Source organism: Cervus canadensis, chromosome 9, assembly GCF_019320065.1.
Source record: "Cervus canadensis isolate Bull #8, Minnesota chromosome 9, ASM1932006v1, whole genome shotgun sequence".
NCBI lineage: Eukaryota > Metazoa > Chordata > Mammalia > Artiodactyla > Cervidae > Cervus > Cervus canadensis.
The window spans coordinates 61,922,480-61,945,546 of NC_057394.1; the positions used below are offsets into that span (position 1 = coordinate 61,922,480).

The 23,067-nt window shown below is 44.5% G+C and overlaps 1 protein-coding gene across 1 annotated transcript in view; it reads right to left on the reverse strand.

The window, feature by feature from the left end:
- The window catches only part of ENOX1 (ecto-NOX disulfide-thiol exchanger 1), a 478,202-nt gene that overhangs the window by 52,722 nt on the left and 402,413 nt on the right, over positions 1 to 23,067 (reverse strand). Inside the window, exons 12-13 of the mRNA XM_043478063.1 lie at positions 22,163 to 22,270; positions 18,489 to 18,545 (exon numbers count right to left, since the gene is read on the reverse strand). Of these exons, the coding sequence (XP_043333998.1) occupies positions 18,489 to 18,545; positions 22,163 to 22,270 (165 nt within the window). The remainder of the gene's footprint in view (positions 1 to 18,488; positions 18,546 to 22,162; positions 22,271 to 23,067) is intronic.

A 23,067-nucleotide genomic window follows, 5' to 3' on the forward strand; every position in this document is an offset into this window, starting at 1 on the left:
GTGTCCGCGTGTGTATACACATGGTGACAGAAGCAGGGAATTGCACCCGCACAGGTGTGGGGGCTTCACACAGGTCATACTTGCAGACCTCTGCCCTAGCTTCAAGTCCTCTTTCTCAAAGCTGGCATGGAAAGAAACTGTGCAGATTCTGAAAGTCTCATGAACATAAGCAGCTTATGAACATACACTGAACAGTTTGGAAACTGGCCAGACAAAGAAAGGCACTCTGAGATCCCACGGGGAAGCTGACCTAACAATAAAAATGATGGCGATGCTGAGCATCACGGCCACAAATCTCTCCTACAAGGGCAGTTTCAGGGCTGGAAAAGCTGAGGCTTAGAGGATTTTCTAGGGGAGGAAAAAAAAAGGAACAGAAATCTTCAAATAACAATGACAAACAAAACCTATTAAGTGTTCAGAGGCTGTGAGTCTTTCTAGAGAGAACGTAAAATGTGAAGGCCTCTCCCATCAGCAAGGGTGGATAGAAGCTTTCCTCCCTCCCCAGCTCAACATCTGCTCTGCCTGAATCGGGAAGACACAGAGGAGGGCGATGCAGGGGTTGGCGGGCAGAAGTTCTGAAATTTTGTGAGACCCTAAGTCAGGTTTAAAGCCACAAGCAGGAGGTGCATGGCCTTCTTGAAGGTCTGGTTACGATGCCCTGTTCCAGGTAGCGACGGACAGGATGTCTGGCGCCCGGGAGTGCAGGGTGGCCGCGTGTCCCTCTGGGCAGGGTGGGGAGGAGGGAGGGGGTGCTGCATTTGGCCGTGAACTCATGGCTGGGGGCGTGATTCTCACCTGTCAGGCCCTCAACAGGGCGGGGTGCAGGGGTGGGGGTAGGAAAGAGGAGCCTCTTTCAGAGCAAGAAGGACTAGTGAGGCTGAAGGACTCACTTGCTGGCGGGTCGTCTGAAACTTCCAAGTCTGACCTTTACAGCCCCCTCCAGGAAGTCCTCCAGGATAGCAGCTGCAGATTAGCAACTAAGTTTTTTTTTTTTTTTGCCTGGAATTCCACGATAAACTTATTTTGGGGAAAGCTTCCATGATTTGGGCATATTTGTATGATGACGTACACCTTTGGTGAAGGCAGTTTGGCCAACTCAAATCGGCAGGGACGGGTGTGGTGGTTGACAGCCCTTGCTCTTCTGGCTGTGGCTTTACAAGCGCTGGCAGCCACAGAAAGTGATGGAAACCTGGAAAAACTCTTCCTGTGGCCGTCTGTTCTGCCCCATCTTCCCTTTTTTAGTTCTTTCCACTTACTCTTCTTCTTTGTCCTTTTCCTGCACATTTCCTCAAAGAAACGCCACGGTATCTAGTGAGTCATGTGGCACTGTGATGGATGAGGTCTGGAGATGAGCAGTGCGTGTGGAGAGAGAGAGGCTGACCGCCCTGCACAGAGCTCTAGAATCCTCTTGAGATCCCAGGAAGCACCGAGCTGGAAATCCTCAAGCGAGACCAGTGTCAAGGGTGGTGAGCATCTCATACTTCCCTTTCTCCTGGTCCCTGTGGTGAGCAGAGGTAAGGACTGCGGAAATCACTGCAGGACGTTTAATATTCTGAAAACAACAATGGGGCTTCCCCCATGGTCCAGGGGTTAAGGATCCGCCTCGCCATGCAGGCGAAGACCCACGTTCGATTCCTGGTCCAGGAGGATCCCACCTGCGGTGGTGTAACGGAGCCGGCGGGCTACGACTACTGAGCTTGTACTTCCAGAGTCGGGGGCTGCAACTACTGAGCCCCCGGGCCGCAAATACCGAAGCCCACAGCCGAGAGTTCCACATCAAGAGAAGCCACCGTACTGCAAACAGAGAGGAGCCCCTGCTCGCCACAACTAGAGAAAGTCTGCACACAGCAACGAAGAGCCAGTACAGCCAAAGATAATAAAAATAACAACAACAAACGTTGAGGAAGCCCTACGGCTCCTAAGAAACACAGAGAACTAGCAAGAGAGGATGCTCACCCCCTGGTGAAACCGTCGCCCAGCGTTTTCAGAGTCACTGATCCCAGTGACGTGCCAGCAGGAACGGAAGCAGCCTCAGAGAAGAAGGCGCCCCGTGTTCCCCTACCATCTTCCAGAGGCCCCAGAACAAACCGCTTCCGGCCACCTTCTGGGCTCCTGGCTGTTTCCATAAACGCTCCTCAGCCTTCTTCCTGTTCTGTTCTGAGCAGCCCACCCAGCAGGGCTAAGCGGGATCTCCTGGGAGAAAGGGACTGAGCTCTCTGGGTTTATTAGACTTTAACATGATACTGCCTGCACGCAAGTCGTGTCTGTGTATTTCTGTCTGCATCTCTTGCTGATGCTTTGGAGTTTCCATGTACCTGCTGGGCCATCTTAGGAAAGAAAAGTGAATGTTCTATTTGGGCTTGGAACTCTTTTCGTCCTTCACTTGAGCCTTCTTCTCAACTGCGTGTATTCTCCTGAGACAGTGGACTGGCCTCATTTGTACCGGGGTGGTCTTGGTCTGAGGTCCACACAGAGAAGAGACTCTGCCCCCACCAGGCCACCAGGAAGATGGCCCTCTAGTTCACAGAACAAATTCCTCCAATAACATGTCTTCACCTTGTTCTTCTAAATCATTTATGAAGGCTATACAGTTTGCCTGTATCTTTAGAATGCAGACTTCTTTTTTTTTTCATGCCTTTTTTGGGGGGCATACTGCACAGTATGTGGCATCTTAGTTCCCTGGCTGACCAAGGATCGAACCCATGCCCCCGGCATTGGAAGTGCAGAGTTTTAACCACTGGATCTCCAGGAACTCCCAGAATGCAGACATTCTTGAAGCTATTTCCCTTTCCAGTTAAGAACTCAGTACCCACTCTCTGTGATAACATGTGTGCTCAGCTGCTTTGGTCAAGTCCCACTTCTTTGCAACCCTATGCACTATAGCCCACCAGGCTTTTCTGTTTATGAGATTCTCCAGGCAAGAATAGAGAGTGGGTTGCCATGCCCTCCTCCTGAGGTTCTTCCCGATCCGGGGATCTAACTCTTGTCTCCTGTTGCAGGCAGATTCTCTACTGCTGAGCCACCATGGAAATCCCTCATTGTGGTAATATCGAGACATTATTATTGGTTGTTTACTTCATCACTTACCGAGTAGGTGATGAGCTTTAATCTTTTTAAAGAATCAGAGAGGACTTTGGGGAGATAGGATACATGTATATATATATGGCTGAGTCCCTTTGCTATCCACCTGAAACTATTCCAACATTGTTAATCAGCTATATTCCAATACAAAATACAAAGTTTTTTTTTTTTCCAGTTTTTGTTTTTATTTTTATTTCATTTATTTTTATTAGTTGGAGGCTAATTACTTTACAATATTGTAGTGATTTCTGCCATACATTGACATGAATCAGCCATGGATTTACACGTGTTCCCCATCCTGATCCCCCCTCCCGCTTCCCTCCCCACCCCATCCCTCTGGGTCTTCCCAGTGCACCAGCCCTGAGCACTTGTCTCATGCATCCAACCTGGCTGGTGATCTGTTTCACCCTTGATAGTATACTTTTTCAATGCTATTCTCTCAGAACATCCCACCCTCGCCTTCTCCCACAGAGTCGCAAAATCTGTTCTGTACATCTGTGTCTCTTTTTCTGTTTTGCATATAGGGTTATCGTTACCATCTTTTAAATTCCATATATATGCATTAGTATACTGTATTGGTCTTTATCTTTCTGGCTTACTTCACTCTGTATAATGGGCTCCAGTTTCATCCATCTCATTAGAACTGATTCCAGTGAATTCTTATTAATGGCTGTGTAATAGTCCATTGTGTATATGTACCATAGCTTCCTTATCCATTCATCTGCTGATGGGCATCTAGGTTGCTTCCATGTCCTGGCTATTATAAACAGTGCTGCGATGAAGAATCAGTGGATCTCCCTCTATCAGTTCAGTTCAGTTCAGTCGTGTCTGACTTTTTGCGACCCAATGGACTGCAGCACGCCAGGCCTCCCTGTCCATCACCAACTCCCGGGGTTTACTCAAACTCATGTCCATTGAGTCAGTGATGCCATCTCATCCTCTGTCATCCCCTTCTCCCACTTTCAATCTTTCCCAGCATCAGGGTCTTTTCCAATGAGTCAGCTCTTCACAGCAGGTGGCCAAAGTATTGGAGTTTCAGCTTCAACATCAGTCCTTCCAATGAATATTCAGGACAATTTCCTTTAGAATGGACTGGTCAGATCTCCTTGCTGTCCAAGGGACTCTCAAGAGTCTTCTCCAATACTAGAGTTTAAAAGCATCAATTATTTGTTGCTCAGCTTTCTTTATAGTCCAACTCTCACATCCAAATATGACTACTGGAGAAACCATAGCTTTGACTAGATGGACCTTTGTTGGCAAAGTAATGTCTCTGCTTTTTATTATGCTATCCAGGTTGGTTATAACTTTTCTTCCAAGGAGTCAGCGTCTTTTAATTTCATGGCTGCAGTCACCATCTGCAGTGATTTTGGAGCCCAAAAAAATAAAGTCTATCACTGTTTCCACTGTTTCCCCATCTATTTCCCATGAAGTGATGGGACCAGATACCATGATCTCAGTTTTCTGAATGTTGAATTTTAAGCCAACTTTTTATTCTCCTCTTTCACTTTCATCAAGAGGCTTTTTAGTTCCTCTTCACTCTCTGCCATAAGGGTGGTGTTATCTGCATATCTGAGGTTATTGCTATTTCTTCTGGCAATCTTGATTCCAGCTTGTGCTTCATCCAGCCCAGCATTTCTCATGATGTACTCTGCATATAAGATAAATAAGCAGGGTGACAATATACAGCCTTGACATACTCCTTTCCCAATTTGGAACCAGTCTGTTGTTCCATGTCCAGTTCTAACTGTTGCTTCTTGACCTGCATATAGATTTCTCAGGAGACAGGTAAGGTGGTCTGGTATTCCCATCTCTTGAAGAATTTTCCATAGTTTGTTGTGATCCACACAGTCAAAGGCTTTGGCACAGTCAATAAAGCAGAAGTCGATATTTTTCTGGAACTCTCTTGCTTTTTCAATGATCCAAAGCATATTGGCAATTTGATATCTGATTCCTCTGTCTTTTCTAAATCCAGCTTGAACATCTGGAAGTTCACAGTTCACAGACTGTTGAAGCTTGGCTTGGAGAATTTTGAGCATTCCTTTGCTAGCGTGTGAGGTGAGTGCAATTGTGCAGTAGTTTGAGCATTCTTTGACCTTGCCCTTCTTTGGGTTTGGAATGAAAACTGACCTTTTCCTGTCCTGTGGCCATTGATGAGTTTTCCAAATTTGCTGGCATATTGAGTGCAGCACTTTCACAGCATCATCTTTCAGGATTTGAAATAGCTCAACTGGAATTCCATCACCTCCACTAGCTTTGTTCGTAGTGATGCTTCCTAAGGCACACTTGACTTCGCATTCCAGGATGTCCGGCTCTAGGTGAGTGATCACACCATTGTGATTATCTGGGTCCTGAAGATCTTTCTTCTTCTTCTGTTCTGTGTATACTTGCCACCTCTTCTTAATATCTTCTGCTTCTGTTAGGTCCATGTCATTTCTGTCCTTTATTGTACCCATCTTGGCATGTAATGTTCCCTTGGTATCTCTAATTTTCTTGAAGAGATCTCTAGTCTTTCCCATTCTGTTGTTTTCCTCTGTTTCTTTGCACTGATCACTGAGGAAGGCTTTCTTATCTCTCCTGGCTATTCTTTGGAATTCTGCATTCAAATGGGAATATCTTTCCTTTTCTCCTTTGCTTTTTGCTTCTCTTCTTTTCACAGCTATTTGTAAGGCCTCCTCAGACAATCTTTTGCCTTTTTGCATTTCTTTTCCTTGGGGATGGCCTTGGTCACTGCCTCCTGTACAATGTCAAGAACCTCTGTTCTTCAGGCACTCTGTCTATCAGATCTAATTGCTTGAATCTATTTGTCACTTATATTGTATAATCACAAGGAATCTATCACTAAATCCCAATTAAGTGGAAAAGCTTCCCCATTTCAAAAGTGCTTAAATGGTGAACGAATTAACTAATGCATTGTTAGAGACTAGTCACTGCACACCATCTATGACAGCAAAGACAAAAACATTTTAAAGTCCCATGGCAGGCAGAGTAAGGAAATACAGGATAGCTATGGCATGAAGTATTTACGCAGTCACTAAAAGTCAGAAAGAGAAAATCAAGTGTCATGTATTAACACATATATATGGAATCTAGATGTCTCTAGAAAGCAGAGACATTACTTTGCCAACAAGGTCCATCTAGTCAAACCTATGGCTTTTCCAGTGGTCATGTATGGATGTGAGAGTTGGACTATAAAGAAAGATGAGCACAGAAGAATTGATGCTTTTGAACTGTGGTGTTGGAGAAGACTCTTGAGAGTCCCTGGGACTGCAAGGAGATCCAACCAGTCCATCCTAAAGGAGATCAGTCCTGGGTGTTCATTGGAAGGACTGATGCTGAGGCTGCATTTGGCCAACTGATGCGAAGAACTGACTCATTTGAAAGACCCTGACACTGGGAAAGATTGAAGGCAGGAGAAGGGGACAACAGAGGATGAGATGGTTGGATGGCCTCTCTGACTTGATGGGCATGAGTTTGAGCAAGCTCCGGGAGTTGGTGAAGGACAGGGAGGCCTGCAGTCCATGAGGTTGCACAGTGTTGGACACGCCTGGGTGACTGAACTGAACTGAGAAAGACGGTCCTGATGAACCCATCCATAGAGCAGCAGTGGAGACACAGACACAGAGGACAGACCGTGGACACAGCGGGGGAAGGAGAGGCTGGGCCGGCCTGAGAGAGCAGCCCTGAAAGGCATGCATCACCATATGCAAGACACACAGCGGTGGGAACGGGCCGTGTGACCCAGCGAGCTCAGAATGGTGCTCGGTGACAGCCTGCAGGGTGGCCGGGAGGGAGGTGGGAGGCAGGCTCGTGAGGGAGGGGACACACAGACACCTATGCTGACTCACGCTGATGTAGAGCAAAAACCAACATGGCGTTGTAAAGCAATTATCCTCCAATTAAAAATATCATAAATTAAAACCACAGAAATGTCATGGTGAGAAAATATTTGATAACATGGGAGAATGCTCATGATCCACAATGAAAAATAAATGTAGGCTGTGAAACCGCCCATATGGTAAACTGTAAATCTGGTAAAAGTGTGTATGTGTGCACGTGGACAAAGCTGAAGGAAGCACAAAGAAGTGTAAACACTCATTTCTGAGTTGCAAGATTGCGGGTGGTTGTATTCTCTGTATTTTCTTGCACTTTTCACATAAAGAAATGCTCTTTTAAGTTAAGAATGTTTGTGTGTGTGTGTGTGTGTGTGGATTGGATCTATAAAAGTTACTAACCTTTCATACTAAACAATTGCTTTTGCTTCTACATCACATAGGATTATCATTAACCTTTTGGGGAAAGAGTATTGGTTTCCAAAATGGAAAACTTTGGTTTCAGATCTTGGCATCAGGTATAAAACTATCATGTCTGTGTCAGACCATTTCACACAGTCCTGAAATTTATGTCTCCTTTGGCTGTTTCTAACTGGACCTGGGGGAAAAGGTGTTTTCACTTCTGCAAATCCAACCTGTCAACTTTATTAAACATGTGCCAATCCTATTAGAGCTGACTCAATGGAAAAGACTCTGACGCTGGGAAAGATTGAAGGCAAAAGGAGAAGAAGGCGGCAGAGGATGAGATGGTTGGATGGCATCATTGGTTCAATGGACATGAACTTGGGCAAACTCCGGGAGATAGTGAGGGACAGGGAGGCCTGGTGTGTGTTGCAATCCAGGGGGTTGCAAAGAGTCAGACACAACTTAACGACTGAACACCACCAGCAAAAATCCTATTACATGCTCCAAATCCTCCATTGGCCAGGCAGGTCCTCAGAGCCCCTGTCCCTGACAAAAGGACCACCTGCAGCACCGGCTTCAGCTGCAGAAACACGGGCTCAGCTGGCAGGAAGGCTCCTGGTAAGGAAACCTCTCGAGTGTTTGCCAGACACCAAAGCATGATCCCCGAAGTCAGCTTCGGTCTATCTTGACAGCAGCTCCCTTTCTCATCCTTCCCTGGAGCTCTGCGGGTGTTGGGGAGAGGGTGTACACATAGGGTCATCCCACCATCAATTCTTTCCAAGAGGGCTGGGTTGGGATGGGTGTAGGTTTTTTCAGAAGGAATTTTGGATTTCATAGCAAATGGCATGGCAGAAAGCTAATTCACCAAAACAAAACAAAACATCGTAAACTAGCTGGAAAGAAGGCAGTTGCATGCGGGCAGGAGAGTAGAGGGCGGCTGCGGCGGGGAAGTCAGCAGCAGCAGGAGAAAAGCAACGTTACAGAGGCTGTAACTGGAGGAAGAGGCTGGATTTTGGGTGTAAACATTAAATATGTGAACAGGGACATATATTATAAGATAAAGGAAATATTGGATTTCCCAGTGGCTTCAGTGGTAAAGAACCCGCCTGCCAATGCAGGAGACATAAGAGATGCGGGTTTGATCCCTGGGTTGGGAAGAACCCCTGGAGGGGCCTGGCAACCCACTCCAGTATTTTTGCCTGGAGAATCCCATGGACAGAGGAGCCTGGTGGGCTGCAGTTCATAGGGTTGCAAAGAGCCTGACATAAATGAAGCGGCTTAGCATGCACGCACGTACAGAGCAACGGTGACCTCAGGGAGCTACAGATGTGGTCCCATCTCTCCCTGAAGGAAGACAAAGTGGCTACTGATTTTCCAGTTGAGCTTTTGAGGCGGTTCAAAGCCCTTTATATACTTATGCATGGTGCCCTATGCCCACCAGAGTCTCCTCCCCATGGACTCAATCCTTCCAATAAAGGTCATATCTCCAGAGAGTTTATGAAAACATGCCAACTAGGTACCTCAAGCCCGTTCATTATTTGCACTGTGACATCAATCTGAAGGCAGGAGGAGAAGGGGACAACAGATGGCGAGATGGTTGGATGGCATCACTGACTCAACAGACATGAGTTTAAGCAAGTTCCAGGAGAAGGTGAAGGACAGGGACGCCTGGTGTGCTGCAGTTCCTGGGGTCGCAAAGGGTCGGACACGACTGAGTGAACAACGACAATCGACCTGAAGGTGGAGAGGGAGTCTTGATGGAGTGAAACAGAGAGTAAGCGAGTTTTGGTAAGAGCAGGGTATGATGACAGCATCGGCTCCAAGGGGGGCAGGAACCAGGTCTAGAGGAGTTACCGATGGGTCTCCAGAACCCAGCATCGCACCTGGCACGTGGAAGGCTGGGGCGATAATAACAGCCAGTACTTCCTGGCCACATCAGCACCGCTAAGCAATGTTCACAGGAGCCCTGCCAGGTAGCTGAGATCATCACCTTCATCTTCCATGTGAATTAAATAGTGGTGCAAGGCGCCATGCATGGCTCAGGGTCTACAGACAGTAAATGACGGAACCAGGACTAAAGCCAGGCTGCTTGGCGCCCAGCTCTGTTCCTAACCTCCACACTCTCCTGCCTCCTTCAACGAATACTTGATTTACTGAGTCAAAAAGGGGTGGAAGGTGAAATCAGAGAAAGACAAACACAGTATGATCACTCATACGGGGAATCTAATTTACAAAAACAAAATGATACAAAGGAACTTATTTACGAAACAGAAATAGACTTAACAGATATTGAAAACAAACTTACAGGTTAGCAAAGGGAAAACATGGTGGGTATGAATCAGGAGCTTGGGATGAACAGACATTGTGTCATGCTCGGTCACGTTTGACTCTTTTGCAACCCCAGGGACTGTAGCCCTCCAGGCTCCTCTGTCCATGGGATTCTCCAGGCAGAAATACTGGAGTGGGTTGCCATTTCCTCCTCCAGGGGATCTTCCCGACCCAGGGATCGAACCTGGGTCTCCGGCATCTCCTGCCCTGGCAGGCAGGTTCTTTTACCACTGACCCCGCTGGGGAGCCCTGAATGTACATACCACCATATATAAGACAGACAACCAACAAGGACCTACTGTATAGTACAGGGAACTCTACTCAATGCTTTCTGACGACCTATATGAGAAAAGAATCTAAAAGACAATGAAGACATGTATATGGGAAACTGAATCACTTTGTCGCACTCCTGAAACTGACACAGTGTTGTAAACCAACTATACTACAATAAAGTTTCTTTTTAAGGGATGGAAGCCTGTGTTGGAACATAAACTGAGGGACTCTGTACAGCTCAGACAGCAGGAGGGTGAGAAGAGGGACACCCAGCGGCTGAAGGACCGTGATGTCTGCCTGCGGTCTCACCGCTGGGGTCTGCCAGCACAGGCTCCCTGGGCTGGTGCCCCAGCTCCCTTCCACGGAGCCTGTGGAATGGGGTGGAAGGGGGGCTGAGGGGTTTCCTTACTGTCTTGTCTGCTCCACAGCAGGTTCGAGAGAAGGGTCCCCTGCCCCGAGAGCAGGCAGGAAGTTGTTATGGGAGGAAAGGGCAGAGCCTGAGTTGTCTCTGCCCTTTGAGACTAGGGTCCCAGTTTCCTGTGGGTTTTTTCTCTTTTGCCTTGGTTAACACATCAGTATGCATGCTTTCTCTCCTATGCTTATGCACCTGAAAGGTGAGAGCACATTCTAAAACCGGGCCCAGGACTCGGCACTAGCAGAACTCCTGCCATATAGCCCACATCATTAAAACACCTGGTGAACAGCGGCTTTCTGCTGTGACACGCTAAAGCTGAAGAACGGCCTTCGCATAGCAGCTCTTTCATGCATACCTCACGTCTTTACTCGGACACGTTGAGGATTTACTTTCTTGCAGACGCAATGTGAAAAGCTGAAAAATCTTTTCCCTTTTGTGTTTTTATTTTTTTGGATGGGAAAGGTGTTCCTCTTGATGGTGGTAACCTTCCACACCACAAATTCAAACTCTTTGCATATTGCCAATGATTTCTCTATCTGCAGTGTGTGATCCTGAAGTAGGCAAACAGAAGTTGGGAGAGGCAGCTTGCCTGGAGCAGACACAAAGAGGGAAGAGGAAAAAATTCATGGGAAGGGACTCCCCTGGCTGTCCAGTGGTTAAGACCCCGTGCTTCCAATGTAGGGGGCTCAGGTTCGATCCCTGGTCAGGGAACCGGGATCCAACAAGCTGTGTGGTCTGGCCAAACAAAAACAAAACAAAATTCATGGGACACCTTGAGAATAAATTGTCCTGTACACAATGCTGGCTTAAGTAGCCACCTTATTCAATCCCTCCTACTCTCATGGCCTCTCTCTCTCTCTTCCCTTCCACCAAACGTATGTATGTAAGGATCATAGCTGGCGATGGGATACCTCTGGGAGGCATTTGGGAGGAGGGTTGTTAAAAAAGATGCAAGATGAGGACAGATATTAAATTCTTTTAATTCAATAAATTAATAGCAATAATTTGAGATTCAGGTTTTTTTTTTATTTTATTTTTTATTATTATTATTTTTTCCAGTGGGTTTTGTCATACATTGATATGAATCAGCCATGGATTTACATGTATTCCCAATCCCGATCCCCCCTCCCACCTCCCTCTCCACCCGATTCCTCTGGGTCTTCCCAGTGCACCAGGCCCGAGCACTTGTCTCATGCATCCCACCTGGGCTGGTGATCTGTTTCACCATAGATAGTATACATGCTGTTCTTTTGAAATATCCCACCCTCACATTCTCCCACAGAGTTCAAAAGTCTGTTCTGTATTTCTGTGTCTCTTTTTCTGTTTTGCATATAGGGTTATCGTTATCACCTTTCTAAATTCCATATATATGTGTTAGTATGCTGTAATGTTCTTTATCTTTCTGGCTTACTTCACTCTGTATAAGGGGCTCCAGTTTCATCCATCTCATTAGGACTGATTCAAATGAATTCTTTTTAATGGCTGAGTAATATTCCATGGTGTATATGTACCACAGCTTCCTTATCCATTCATCTGCTGATGGGCATCTAGGTTGCTTCCATGTCCTGGCTATTATAAACAGTGCTGCGATGAACATTGGGGTGCACGTGTCTCTTTCAGATCTGGTTTCCTCAGTGTGTATGCCCAGAAGTGGGATTGCTGGGTCATATGGCAGTTCTATTTCCAGTTTTTTAAGAAATCTCCACACTGTTCTCCATAGCGGCTGTACTAGTTTGCATTCCCACCAACAGTGTAAGAGGGTTCCCTTTTCTCCACACCCTCTCCAGCATTTATTGCTTGTAGACTTTTGGATAGCAGCCATCCTGACTGGCGTGTAATGGTACCTCATTGTGGTTTTGATTTGCATTTCTCTGATAATGAGTGATGTTGAGCATCTTTTCATGTGTTTGTTAGCCATCTGTATGTCTTCTTTGGAGAAATGTCTGTTTAGTTCTTTGGCCCATTTTTTGATTGGGTCATTTATTTTTCTGGAGTTGAGCTGCAGGAGTTGCTTGTATATTTTTGAGATTAATCCTTTGTCTGTTCTTCATTTGCTATTATTTTCTCCCAATCTGAGGCTGTCTTTTCACCTTGCTTATAGTTTCCTTTGTTGCAAAAGCTTTTAAGTTTCATTAGGTCCCATTTGTTTATTTTTGCTTTTATTTCCAATATTCTGGGAGGTGGGTCATAGAGGATCTTGCTGTGATTTATGTCGGAGAGTGTTTTGCCTATGTTCTCCTCTAGGAGTTTTATAGTTTCTGGTCTTACATTTAGATCTTTAATCCATTTTGAGTTTATTTTTGTGTATGGTGTTAGAAAGTGTTCTAGTTTCATTCTTTTACAAGTGGTTGACCAGTTTTCCCAGCACCACTTGTTAAAGAGGTTGTCTTTTTTCCATTGTATATTCCTTGCCTCCTTTGTCAAAGATAAGGTGTCCATAGGTTCGTGGATTTATCTCTGGGCTTTCTATTCTGTTCCATTGATCTATATTTCTGTCTTTGTGCCAGTACCATACTGTCTTGATGACTGTGGCTTTGTAGTAGAGTCTAAAGTCAGGCAGGTTGATTCCTCCAGTTCCATTCTTCTTTCTCAAGATTACTTTGGCTATTCGAGGTTTTTTGTATTTCCATACAAATTGTGAAATTCTTTGGTCTAGTTCTGTGAAAAATACCGTTGGTAGCTTGATAGGGATTGCATTGAATCTATAGACTGCTTTGGGTAGAATAGCCATTTTGACAATATTGATTCTTCCAATCCATGAACACGGTATGTTTCTCCATCTGTTTGTGTCCTCTTTGATTTCTTTCATCAGTGTTTTATAGTTTTCTATGTATAGGTCTTTTGTTTCTTTAGGTAGATATACTCCTAAGTATTTTATTCTTTTTGTTGCAATGGTGAATGGTATTGTTTCCTTAATTTCTCTTTCTGTTTTTTCATTGTTAGTATATAGGAATGCAAGGGATTTCTGTGTGTTAATTTTATATCCTGCAACTTTACTATATTCATTGATTAGCTCTAGTAATTTTCTGGTAGAGTCTTTAGGGTTTTCTATGTAGAGGATCATGTCATCTGCAAACAGTGAGAGTTTTACTTCTTCTTTTCCTATCTGGATTCCTTTTACTTCTTTTTCTGCTCTGATTGCTGTGGCCAGAACTTCCAACACTATGTTGAATAGTAGTGGTGAGAGTGGGCACCCTTGTCTTGTTCCTGATTTCAGGGGAAATGCCTTCAATTTTTCACCATTGAGGGTGATGCTTGCTGTGGGTTTGTCATATATAGCTTTTATTATGTTGAGGTATGTTCCTTCTATTCCTGCTTTTTTGGAGAGTTTTAATCATAAATGAGTGTTGAATTTTGTCAAAGGCTTTCTCTGCATCTATTGAGATAATCATATGGTTTTTATCTTTCAATTTGTTAATGTGGTGTATTACATTGATTGATTTGCGGATATTAAAGAATCCTTGCATTCCTGGGATAAAGCCCACTTGGTCATGGTGTATGATTTTTTTAATATGTTGTTGGATTTGAGATTCAGTTTTTAAAGTGAGATTTTAATATCTGTTACATATAACGAGCTGGGACCAGGTTAGTTATTCAGCAATCCTAGGAATTAAGAGAGAGCTGAGAGAAAAAAAATCATAGCTTGGGCTTTTAGGAAAGAAAATTGGTTCTGGAATAACTGAAAGCTCTAAAGGATCTGTGCTAAAGGCTAGTTTTAAACTTGGGTGTACTTATACAAATCCAGTTCCAAATACAGGGAAGAACCTATTTCAACTCCCAAACGCAGTCCTCTTAGAGAAAAGGCCTTTGCAATCGATCTGTTTCTGGCGCTAATGCTTGTAGATTAGTCGTCAGAATCTTTTTCTCACGGGCACGAGCTTACAGAAGGTCTTGTGCATGGGGACAAGGGTGGGCTTTGCAAGGGTACCTCTGCTTGGGGACTTCAAGAATACTGAATGAGGTGTCAGTCAGGGACTGTCATTGCTCCAGAAGATGTGAAAACAACAGAAAAGTATAAGCGACTGACTGACTACATGCAGCTAGTGTCCCATAAGCTCGGTTCTTGAGATTAAAATGGTCAACAAGTTATTAAATCGCTAAGACTCAGCGTATCTTTGAGTGGATCCCTTTAGGACGACTGATGGATATGATCCGTGTGCATGTGCCACACTAACATTCTTTCTATTTTTAAAAAAAATTATTTATTTTTTATTTTCGGCTGTGCTGGGTCTTTGTTGCTGCTCAGGCTTTTATCTAGGTATGGCGAGTGGGGGCTGCTCTTAGTTGGGGCGTGCGGGCTTCTCTGGTTGGGGAGCACGGGCTCCAGGCTGCCAGGGCCTCCGCAGTTGCGGCTCCCAGGCCCTAGAGCACGGGCTCAATAGCTGTGGTGCTTAGCATGTGGTGCTGCAGCATGTGGGATCTTCCTGGACTGGGGACCGAACCCGTGTCTTTCATGTTGGCAGGTGGATTCTTTCCCACTGAGACACCAGGGAAGCTCCCGCCCTAACATTCTGAACGCCCAGCAGTTCTGTGAGCTCCAAATCTCCCTGCCAGGCTTTGCGACACAGCTGTTAATGGACAGAATCCCCCAGAAACAAACAGGAGCGATGCGGACCAAGATTTATGGGTGTGTAAATCATGGCATTTTTTATAATGTTAAAAAAAAATGAGAAGTTAAAAGCCTAACACATTAGGTGTGCAGTTCAATTAGTTCATGTCTCCGTTCTACAGCCATTAAGAACCATGCTTTTGAGGAACATTTGTTGACATGAAAAATATTCCTGGTATAATGAGAAATAAGAAAGGTGTAAAACAGAAGACACTATGAAATCATATTTATTTCTTCTTTTATTTTTTTAATGGTTTTTCCCCTCTGGTCATATGTGACTGAGAAGAACTAAAATGAACTACTGATAGTGACTATTTCTGAGTAGTGAGATCTTTTTCTCTACCTCTGTATGTTGTTTACTCACTCTCTCGTGTCCAACTCTTTTTCCACCCCACGGACTGCAGTCCACCAGGCTCCTCTGTCCATGGGATTTCCCAGACAAGAATACAGGAGTGGGTTGCCATTTCCTTCTCCAGGGGATCTTCCCAACCCAGAGACTGAACCCCTGTTTCCTGCTTGGCAGGCGGATTCTTTATCACTGAGCCACCAGGGAAGCCTCACTACCTATCTTTGTATACTTTTCTGTAATTTTCCAGTTTCATACAAAGCTTTTCTAATAAAATATATTGTTTTAAGGAAGCAACTGTTAATTCTAACAAGAATACCCAGCAAAGCCAGTGCCAATCCACTGTATATTATTAATAAATGATAAATGTACAAAGTTTTTGTCCTTGTATGTGAATAATCATGGTTGAAAAAAAAAACCTATATGCCTTAGTCAATAACCTCTGGGCCAGAAGCTTTAAACCTCATGAACTGCATTAACATTCACCGTGTCAAAGCACTGTCTACTGTATTAAATACTGCTGGAAACTTGATGCATGAAAAGGGAACTGATACCTGTTGAGAAGGTACTCTGGGCCAGGTGTTTATATATAGGGTTTTGCATAGGTCACTTCTAGACGAGGAAGGTCAAGTTCTAAGAGGTCAAATCACTGGTTCTGGTCACATGGCTAGTCAGTGATCAAAGTGGATGCAAACCTTCTCAGTCTGACCACAGGATGAAAACTTTAGATGACACACAGGTATTAAAAAAAAAAAAAAAAAAAACCTTTATTTTGCTAGTGCTCTGAATATGTGGCCCAAATAACTACTTTCTGTTTCTCATCTTGCACTGCAGCCTAAGAGAGGTGCTGGGGAAGCGGCCTAAAGGAGACAACAGGACAGAAAAGAGAAAGGCAAGGGAATAATCCACCTCCAGGGAACACCTGAATGAACAGGCGATTTTTAGGGTTACAGAAACCAGCCTAGCCCTCTGCCCAGTGAGAGAAGAAGACAAGCTATTGCTACCAGGCTCCATCAGACTGCAAATCTCTCCCCACTGCCTCCCCCAGCAAGGTCCTGCTCCTCCCTGCTCGGCCTGCCAGAATAACATCTCTCAATGGTGGTTTATGATGGCTGATTACAAAGCACGTGTCATGGATTCTAGAGAGGTTTAAAAAACTTTTTTTTCATAATTTTAAAATTTTTGGCTATCCTCATGGCATGTGGGATCTTAATTCCCTGATCAGGGAGCAACCATGTGCCCCTGTATTGGAAGCACAGAGTCTTAACCACTGGACTGCCAGGGAAGTACCTATTAATGTTTAATTTTTAAACATTAAAACTTTCCTTTAGAGAGGACATCAGACCTTAAAGATGATGTCTTTTCACTTTTTCCATTCAATAATAAATGTCTTTAGACATTTCGTAAGAAAGAGCTTACAGACTAGACATTGTGTCAGGCCTATCTTTCCATGCATCATCCAATTTAATTCCATCAGCAGATGAGTTGCTAATCCTAACAACATCCCACGCAGCTAGAATCTCACAATTTCCTAGTGGTTCCATATCCAGTACCCCATTTGCTTCCCGCAGTGAACCGTAAGGAAGGAGAGGGAGGTACTATCACCCCATTTTACAGATCAGGAGACTGAGGCACACTGCCACTTTGCCTGGCTTATTGGCAGCTTCCCTGAAAGGCACAGAGGGGCTGACTCTGGGTGGCAAAGCACACAAAAATTCTGAAACACAGCAGCAATGTGTCCCTGGAAGACAGGATCCTGAAAAAGGGTCTTTGGGTAGGGATGGAGTAACGGAACACTGGAGGGTGAAGACAAACACCGCTCAGGCCTCACTGTTGCCTATGGAGCGCTCTGGGTGAATGGCTTCCTTCCCTAACTTTCCAGGAAGTTGTTCCTGATTATCCATCATGGAGAAGCCGTAACAACCACATCTTAGGGTTCCCATGTGCCTTAGCTTATTACATCACTGTAAGATTTTGAGATAGGCTTTGCAGATAATTTCACAAATGAGGAAAATGAAGCTCAGAGGGGTTTAGTAATTGGTTAAGCTGACATAGCGATTAGGCAGCAAAGTCCGGATTTCAAACCACATCACATCACATCCACCTCACCTTCCCGTACGTGTATCTCATCTTGTGTGTTGCCTGCCCACCTGTTCCTTAGTTCATCAATCTTTTGTGGTAGTTTTTTGAGGGAAGACGGCAAGTCTTATATTTCTTTGTAACCACCCCTCCAGAACTGAGCAGAGGCCCATGTACACAGTAGGTTCTCAATAAGCGTCATGTGTCAAATATCTGTTTGGGAGTAACAGAAGCTATCAAGAGGGATTCTTTGGTACTCTGAATGTCAGGCTCTCTGCTGTATATAATTAAAACAACAGTGAATGCGAGATGTGTAATTTCTCCCAGCTCTAGCTTAATCAGGCATTCATTATCATGTCTGACTCTGCATTATGTGAAAAGAACTGCTCAGTAAGCATTTTCTGTGACGAGGCCAGTCAGATACAGACAGACATCAAAGAGATTTCAGAAAAGGCAAAAACAAAATCATCAAACATGTGAGAGACAAAGATCTACACGGCGGACTGTTTCATCTGAGACTAAAGAACTTACAAGGTAAAGGAGAGTATTTGACTAATAAGGAGAAGCAGCTGGGTGCCAAGTGGGATTGGGTACCATTAGACTCTCTCAAGAGTAAGGACGCACCACGCTACTGATCTGGGTCAGAGAGAGAGGCAGGTACACATCCAGGGGTTTTTCTGGGAGAAGGAGTTTGCTTTGAAACTTCTTCAGCACAGCAATCATTTCACCGTGATGGCTATCACACTCATTTCACTACCATCTTCACTGCCAGGTAAACCTGACAAACACACATGCAATATACAACTTATTATCCTGCTGGGTCTCATTCCATTTGCCATCCCAGCACCACATTAGTTTACAGCTTTGAAAACATAAAGGGCTCGAACGAATTCATTGAGATTGGAACTTTTATGACAGAGATTAGCTCAAATACTTCTACACTGGCATTTGGTAACCTAAGCTAATAGTACCGACCCTATTTTATTGCCAAACCACACATTAGTCATCTTGCTACTGAGAGGCAGGGTTTCTGACTTCCTTTGTGTTAAAAAGTGCCACCTTCTCGTGGGCATTTAATCAACACCAAGCAAGAAGAGCAAATATCAGGTTCGGGGTACCTACATTTGTGTCCTCATGGCTGTGGCCATTGGTCTCGACCAACTCCTTGGTACCCTTCAACTGCAGGTTTGAAGACAAAAAACAAAACAAAAACCCAAATGAATAAGCAGGCATATTAATTAAGTGCATATCATCCTGTTAACCCTGATTGATCTGAGGCTACACTTGAGAAAACTTCCAACAAGAAAAAAACCAGATGGAGCACATAATTCTAACGAGTCTTACTGAAACCAGTTTGAGGCCAATATTTTATGAAACTTGATGGCTGGCAAAAAAATAAATGGGCCTTGGCCATTATTTTTAAATAATAAGATTAGAAAGCAGTTTCATAGGCATAAAATGTATAAAATTGGTTCTTAAGAATAATAAATGATTTCATTTCCTCGTTGTATTGCTATTAATTTAAACCCTGCAGTGTTTGCAAGTTGCCGCCAGCTAAATGATGTTATACTAATGATTATTCGGGAGTGATGTATTTTCATTTGCTTTAATGCGCTGCAGCGCTACTGTATGCGTCCTCCTAGGGAACCTATTTGAATGACTGACGTGGTTTCTGGAGGCCTACAGGAAGATGCTCTGCTGCTTTTTGGAAAGGAAGAAATGGGACCTCATCTCCTTGGTCACTGAGGCATTAGAAGAAAAGCTGTTTCTCAGCTGAGATTTTTAACAGTGAACATCTGAAAATGCCCTTCTCTCTGTTCTCTCTCAGAAGGCTTAGGAGTAATCAGTTATAGGGAGATTTCCCGGAAACCTTTAATTGGCATTTTTATTCTAGCCTGACTTAAGCAAACACATGGAGACAGAGAACAAGGGCAAAGGTGAGCAGCCTTGCAGCTGTCTGCTGGTATTTCTTCCTGGCTTATTGTGCCTAGGAAGTAGCATCTTCAGCACTCCCTTTTTTTAATGCCTAAAATAAAGCACTCACGGTGCAATATAAATGCTTAAAGTTTGAAAAGAAAATAAATGCACCACCGATATGTTTGACTCAGGTTGGTTCTCTGGGGCTCTGTGTACGTGTCAGCATGAAAGCCACACGCTCTGCAAGTCAAGAGCGGGGCTCTGCCAAAGCCGTGGCGCCGTGAAGGGGCTGAGCATGGGGCAGCTGACTGCGGACCCGTGGAGCCGGTGAAGGCTCACTTCCACATCATCGTGCTTGAGAAAGAGACAATGTGTCTAGTGGTCCTCCGGGCAGCGCCACGGATGTTCCCGCACCCAACAAGGACGAAGGCACTCGGGCAGTGTGGGAGAAACGTGAGAAGCCACGTGCGCCTCGGCAACAGGAAGACCAGCTGTGTCAGAGGGCGCAGAGGCCTTCCAAACCCCGCTGGGCTTTCCCATCTGGGAGTTTTCTTTCCATGGTGACTCTCACCGTCTCCCTCGCTGTTCATCCCGCCTTGCAACTAGCGCTCCCGGGAGTTAAGAGCGGGGCTGGCTCCGAAGCAGGTTTTGCTGTTTTTCCAGAGGAAGGAACGCTCTCTATTTAAAGCTTGTCCCACCTTCACACGTTTCCCAGCACAAACACACCCATCGCTCTCCTTCTTCTGCCTAAATGAATTCCATTGTCCTGCTTCGTGTTACCCTTTCACTCTGCCGTGTGTGTGTGTGTGTGTGTGTGTGTGTGTGTGTGTGTGTGTGAATACTGGAGTGGGTTACCACGCCCTTCTGCAGAGGATCTTCCCAACCCAGGGACTGAACCTGGGTTTCCCGCATTGCAGGCGGATTCTTTACCATCTGAGTCACTAGGGAAGCCCATGCAGAGGTAGGTGTGTTTCTAATTGTATGTGTGTGTGTGTGGGCATGTGGGTGGTGGCTATATGGGTACAGAAGGAATACGTCCACTGCCTGCTCTCGTCTATAAGATGACAGACGGGGGCATCAGCCGAGGGGCTCTTGGGGAAAACAGCCTGGTGGAGACAAGAGTGGCTGACAGCATTAGACTTCCGTGGGCCCTCTTAGACTTGTGTATTCTCGGGGCTTTTGCTCGAAAAAGAGCCATCCCATTAGCACGGCAGATTTTAAAATGCTTCCTCTCCAGTCATACTTCCTAGGTCTTTAGTGATTTTGGTTGTTCTGAATCTCTTTTACGTTACCCATTTATCTTTTTTTTTTTTTTTTTTTTTAAGGAATGGATAATGAAGTGTGAGGCTTCACCAAAGTTTATGTGTGCTCATTGGTCTTTAAAAATGCATGTCATGACAAGGATATAGCAATGCGATCTGCAAAACTTAGGGTCTATTTTTATGACTGGGGTTTGGACTTCAGATCAACATAAAGGACTGGAGTCCTTCAGAGGAAGAGGAATTCACCCCTCCTCATCCCAGTAAATCAAAGAGATGGACAGAGAAAACACAAAGCAACAAAGCTCTGGGACATGTATGTTTGATCAGGTGCAAATCTGGACCAAATCTGCTCCAGTTTGTTGGAAGCCTTTTCATAATGTAAAGCAAGAAAGAACAGAACAGAGGAAAGACCACAGGTCTCTTAGACAGTAGGTCACTGTGAATGCAGTCATCAGTACTTCCCGGTTCAGTCTAACTTCTCCGAAATCATACACAGTCAGACTCGGTCTATGTTACTGAATCTGTCTTAATCATATAAAGATAATGATTAGTTTAAGAAAGTATTTTCCTCCAAAGCTATAAAAGCTTATAAACTATCTGACACCTTCAAGGTTCTCTCACAATTCACTTACACTTTTAGAGGAAAGTGACTGAAAATACATTTTCTTGATTTCAAGCCATTAAAAAGGTAAAAATCATTTGTACAGTGACTGAGTCACAGTGGACTAGGGTCATACTTCTCCAACTTTATAGTTTTTGCTTTTTTTTAAATCACTTTTGAAGTGATTTATGTTGTACAAAGGACCTCCTCATATACCATGGTAAGTGAAAATTTTAAAGCAACCTAAATTTGACTACCCCCAAAGGATTCGGGCTACTACATGTGATTTTTTCCCCCTTCCATTTGCCATTCATTACTTCATGGGCAGCCTGTGAAGGCCAGAAATAGGAAAGTATTTCAGGAACTTGCCTGGCTTCTCCTGTGTAGATATCGGGGCTTAGATTTCACTCAGCTGCCAAGCAATCCATCTTACCCTGCTGTAAGACAATACTTTCAAATCCACTTATCAATGTCAGGCCACACTTTAGTATCAGAGAAAGCCAGGATGAAATGATCAGATTTACAAACTTCGTATAAAAGGTCTGTTGCTCGCCCTGGCTAGATAAGTGCCCTGATGCACAGGGGAGAGTTTCGTGATTTCTTTTTTAATGTCGCTATGAATCAGTCCTTCTTATTCCGATGTCTGCAGGAGGACCATGGGCTATGCTAAACTCATTTTCCTCATGATTAGACTTAAGATGAAACTAGCTGCTTGCTTTGAAATTTATCTGCAACGCCAATGTTTTAAAACTTAATCAAAATTCATTTGTCTTCTGGAAGAAAGTTTCACAGGTCGCTGGAAGGCTTGGGTGGCCTAAGAGGTACCAAAGTGAGAACAGAGATGCTGGAGATGAGATTAAAAATCCCACGCAGCAAAGCTGCTGGCAGGTTGGGATGGTCCAGGCTAATCCTACTGCAGATTAACTTCAGCCAGTGTTTGCGCATGCGTCAAACACGGGGAAGCGTGTGTCTGCGTTTGAACCGATTCGCGGGTCGGAGCCGTGACTTTCACTTACTTGTTCCTGGAGAACTTTGAGTAATGCTTGTGTGTGTGACTGCTCTTCTTTTGCTTGCTCCAGTTCTGACTTTTTGTTGTTCAACTCCTCCTGGATGGTCAGCAATTGCTGTGAAATTAAAGGACGTTTATGATAAGATAGCAGGCCAACTGGAATATTGTAAGATAATCAGAACATCCATTCCAAAACACAAGAAAAATTTTTGTACACGCCTTAAAGTGTAATCTGAACTTCAGCTGACTTTTTAAAATGTGCATTTCACCCCCTACATAGGGTAACGAGCGCGCAGTTAATGCCAGTCTCAGGCTGTTGGTGACACTGATGTACAATGCTTGTGTCAGTGTTTATGAAGGCACCTTTGTTTTCCTTTGAACAGATGCACGTTTATAAAAATAATGCATGTTAGGTAGGAAGTTAGGCATGAACAACCAGGGGTGCCCTAGCCAGACAGGATGCAAGCTGATATCCAACCCCCTCCCAGAGCACCCAGGAGAACTCACAGGCATACTATAAAGTAACCACAGAGACTTTTCCACCTCCTAAACATGTGCCCTAGGCACACAGGGGATGCAAACTAACCACAGGGACCTCCTCTAGTAACCTTAGGCAGCGAGGAGCCCATTAAGGGTTCATGAATATTCTACACATATATGCATCTGATTGTAACAGACTCAATTATAAGAAGACATACACAACAGAACCTGCTGTTACAGAACTTGCAATTGTTGATCAGCCTTGAGCCTATGCCTCTTTGCATTCCCTTTCTTTGACTGGTGGTGGGTACAAGCCCTATTTTGCACAGGATACAACCAAGAGGAGGAGACAGGAAGTATAAAAAGGGGAAAAACAGGAGGTATTGTGAGAGGACGATGACTCCTTTGCAGTCGGCCTGCTCCTGTGTCTTG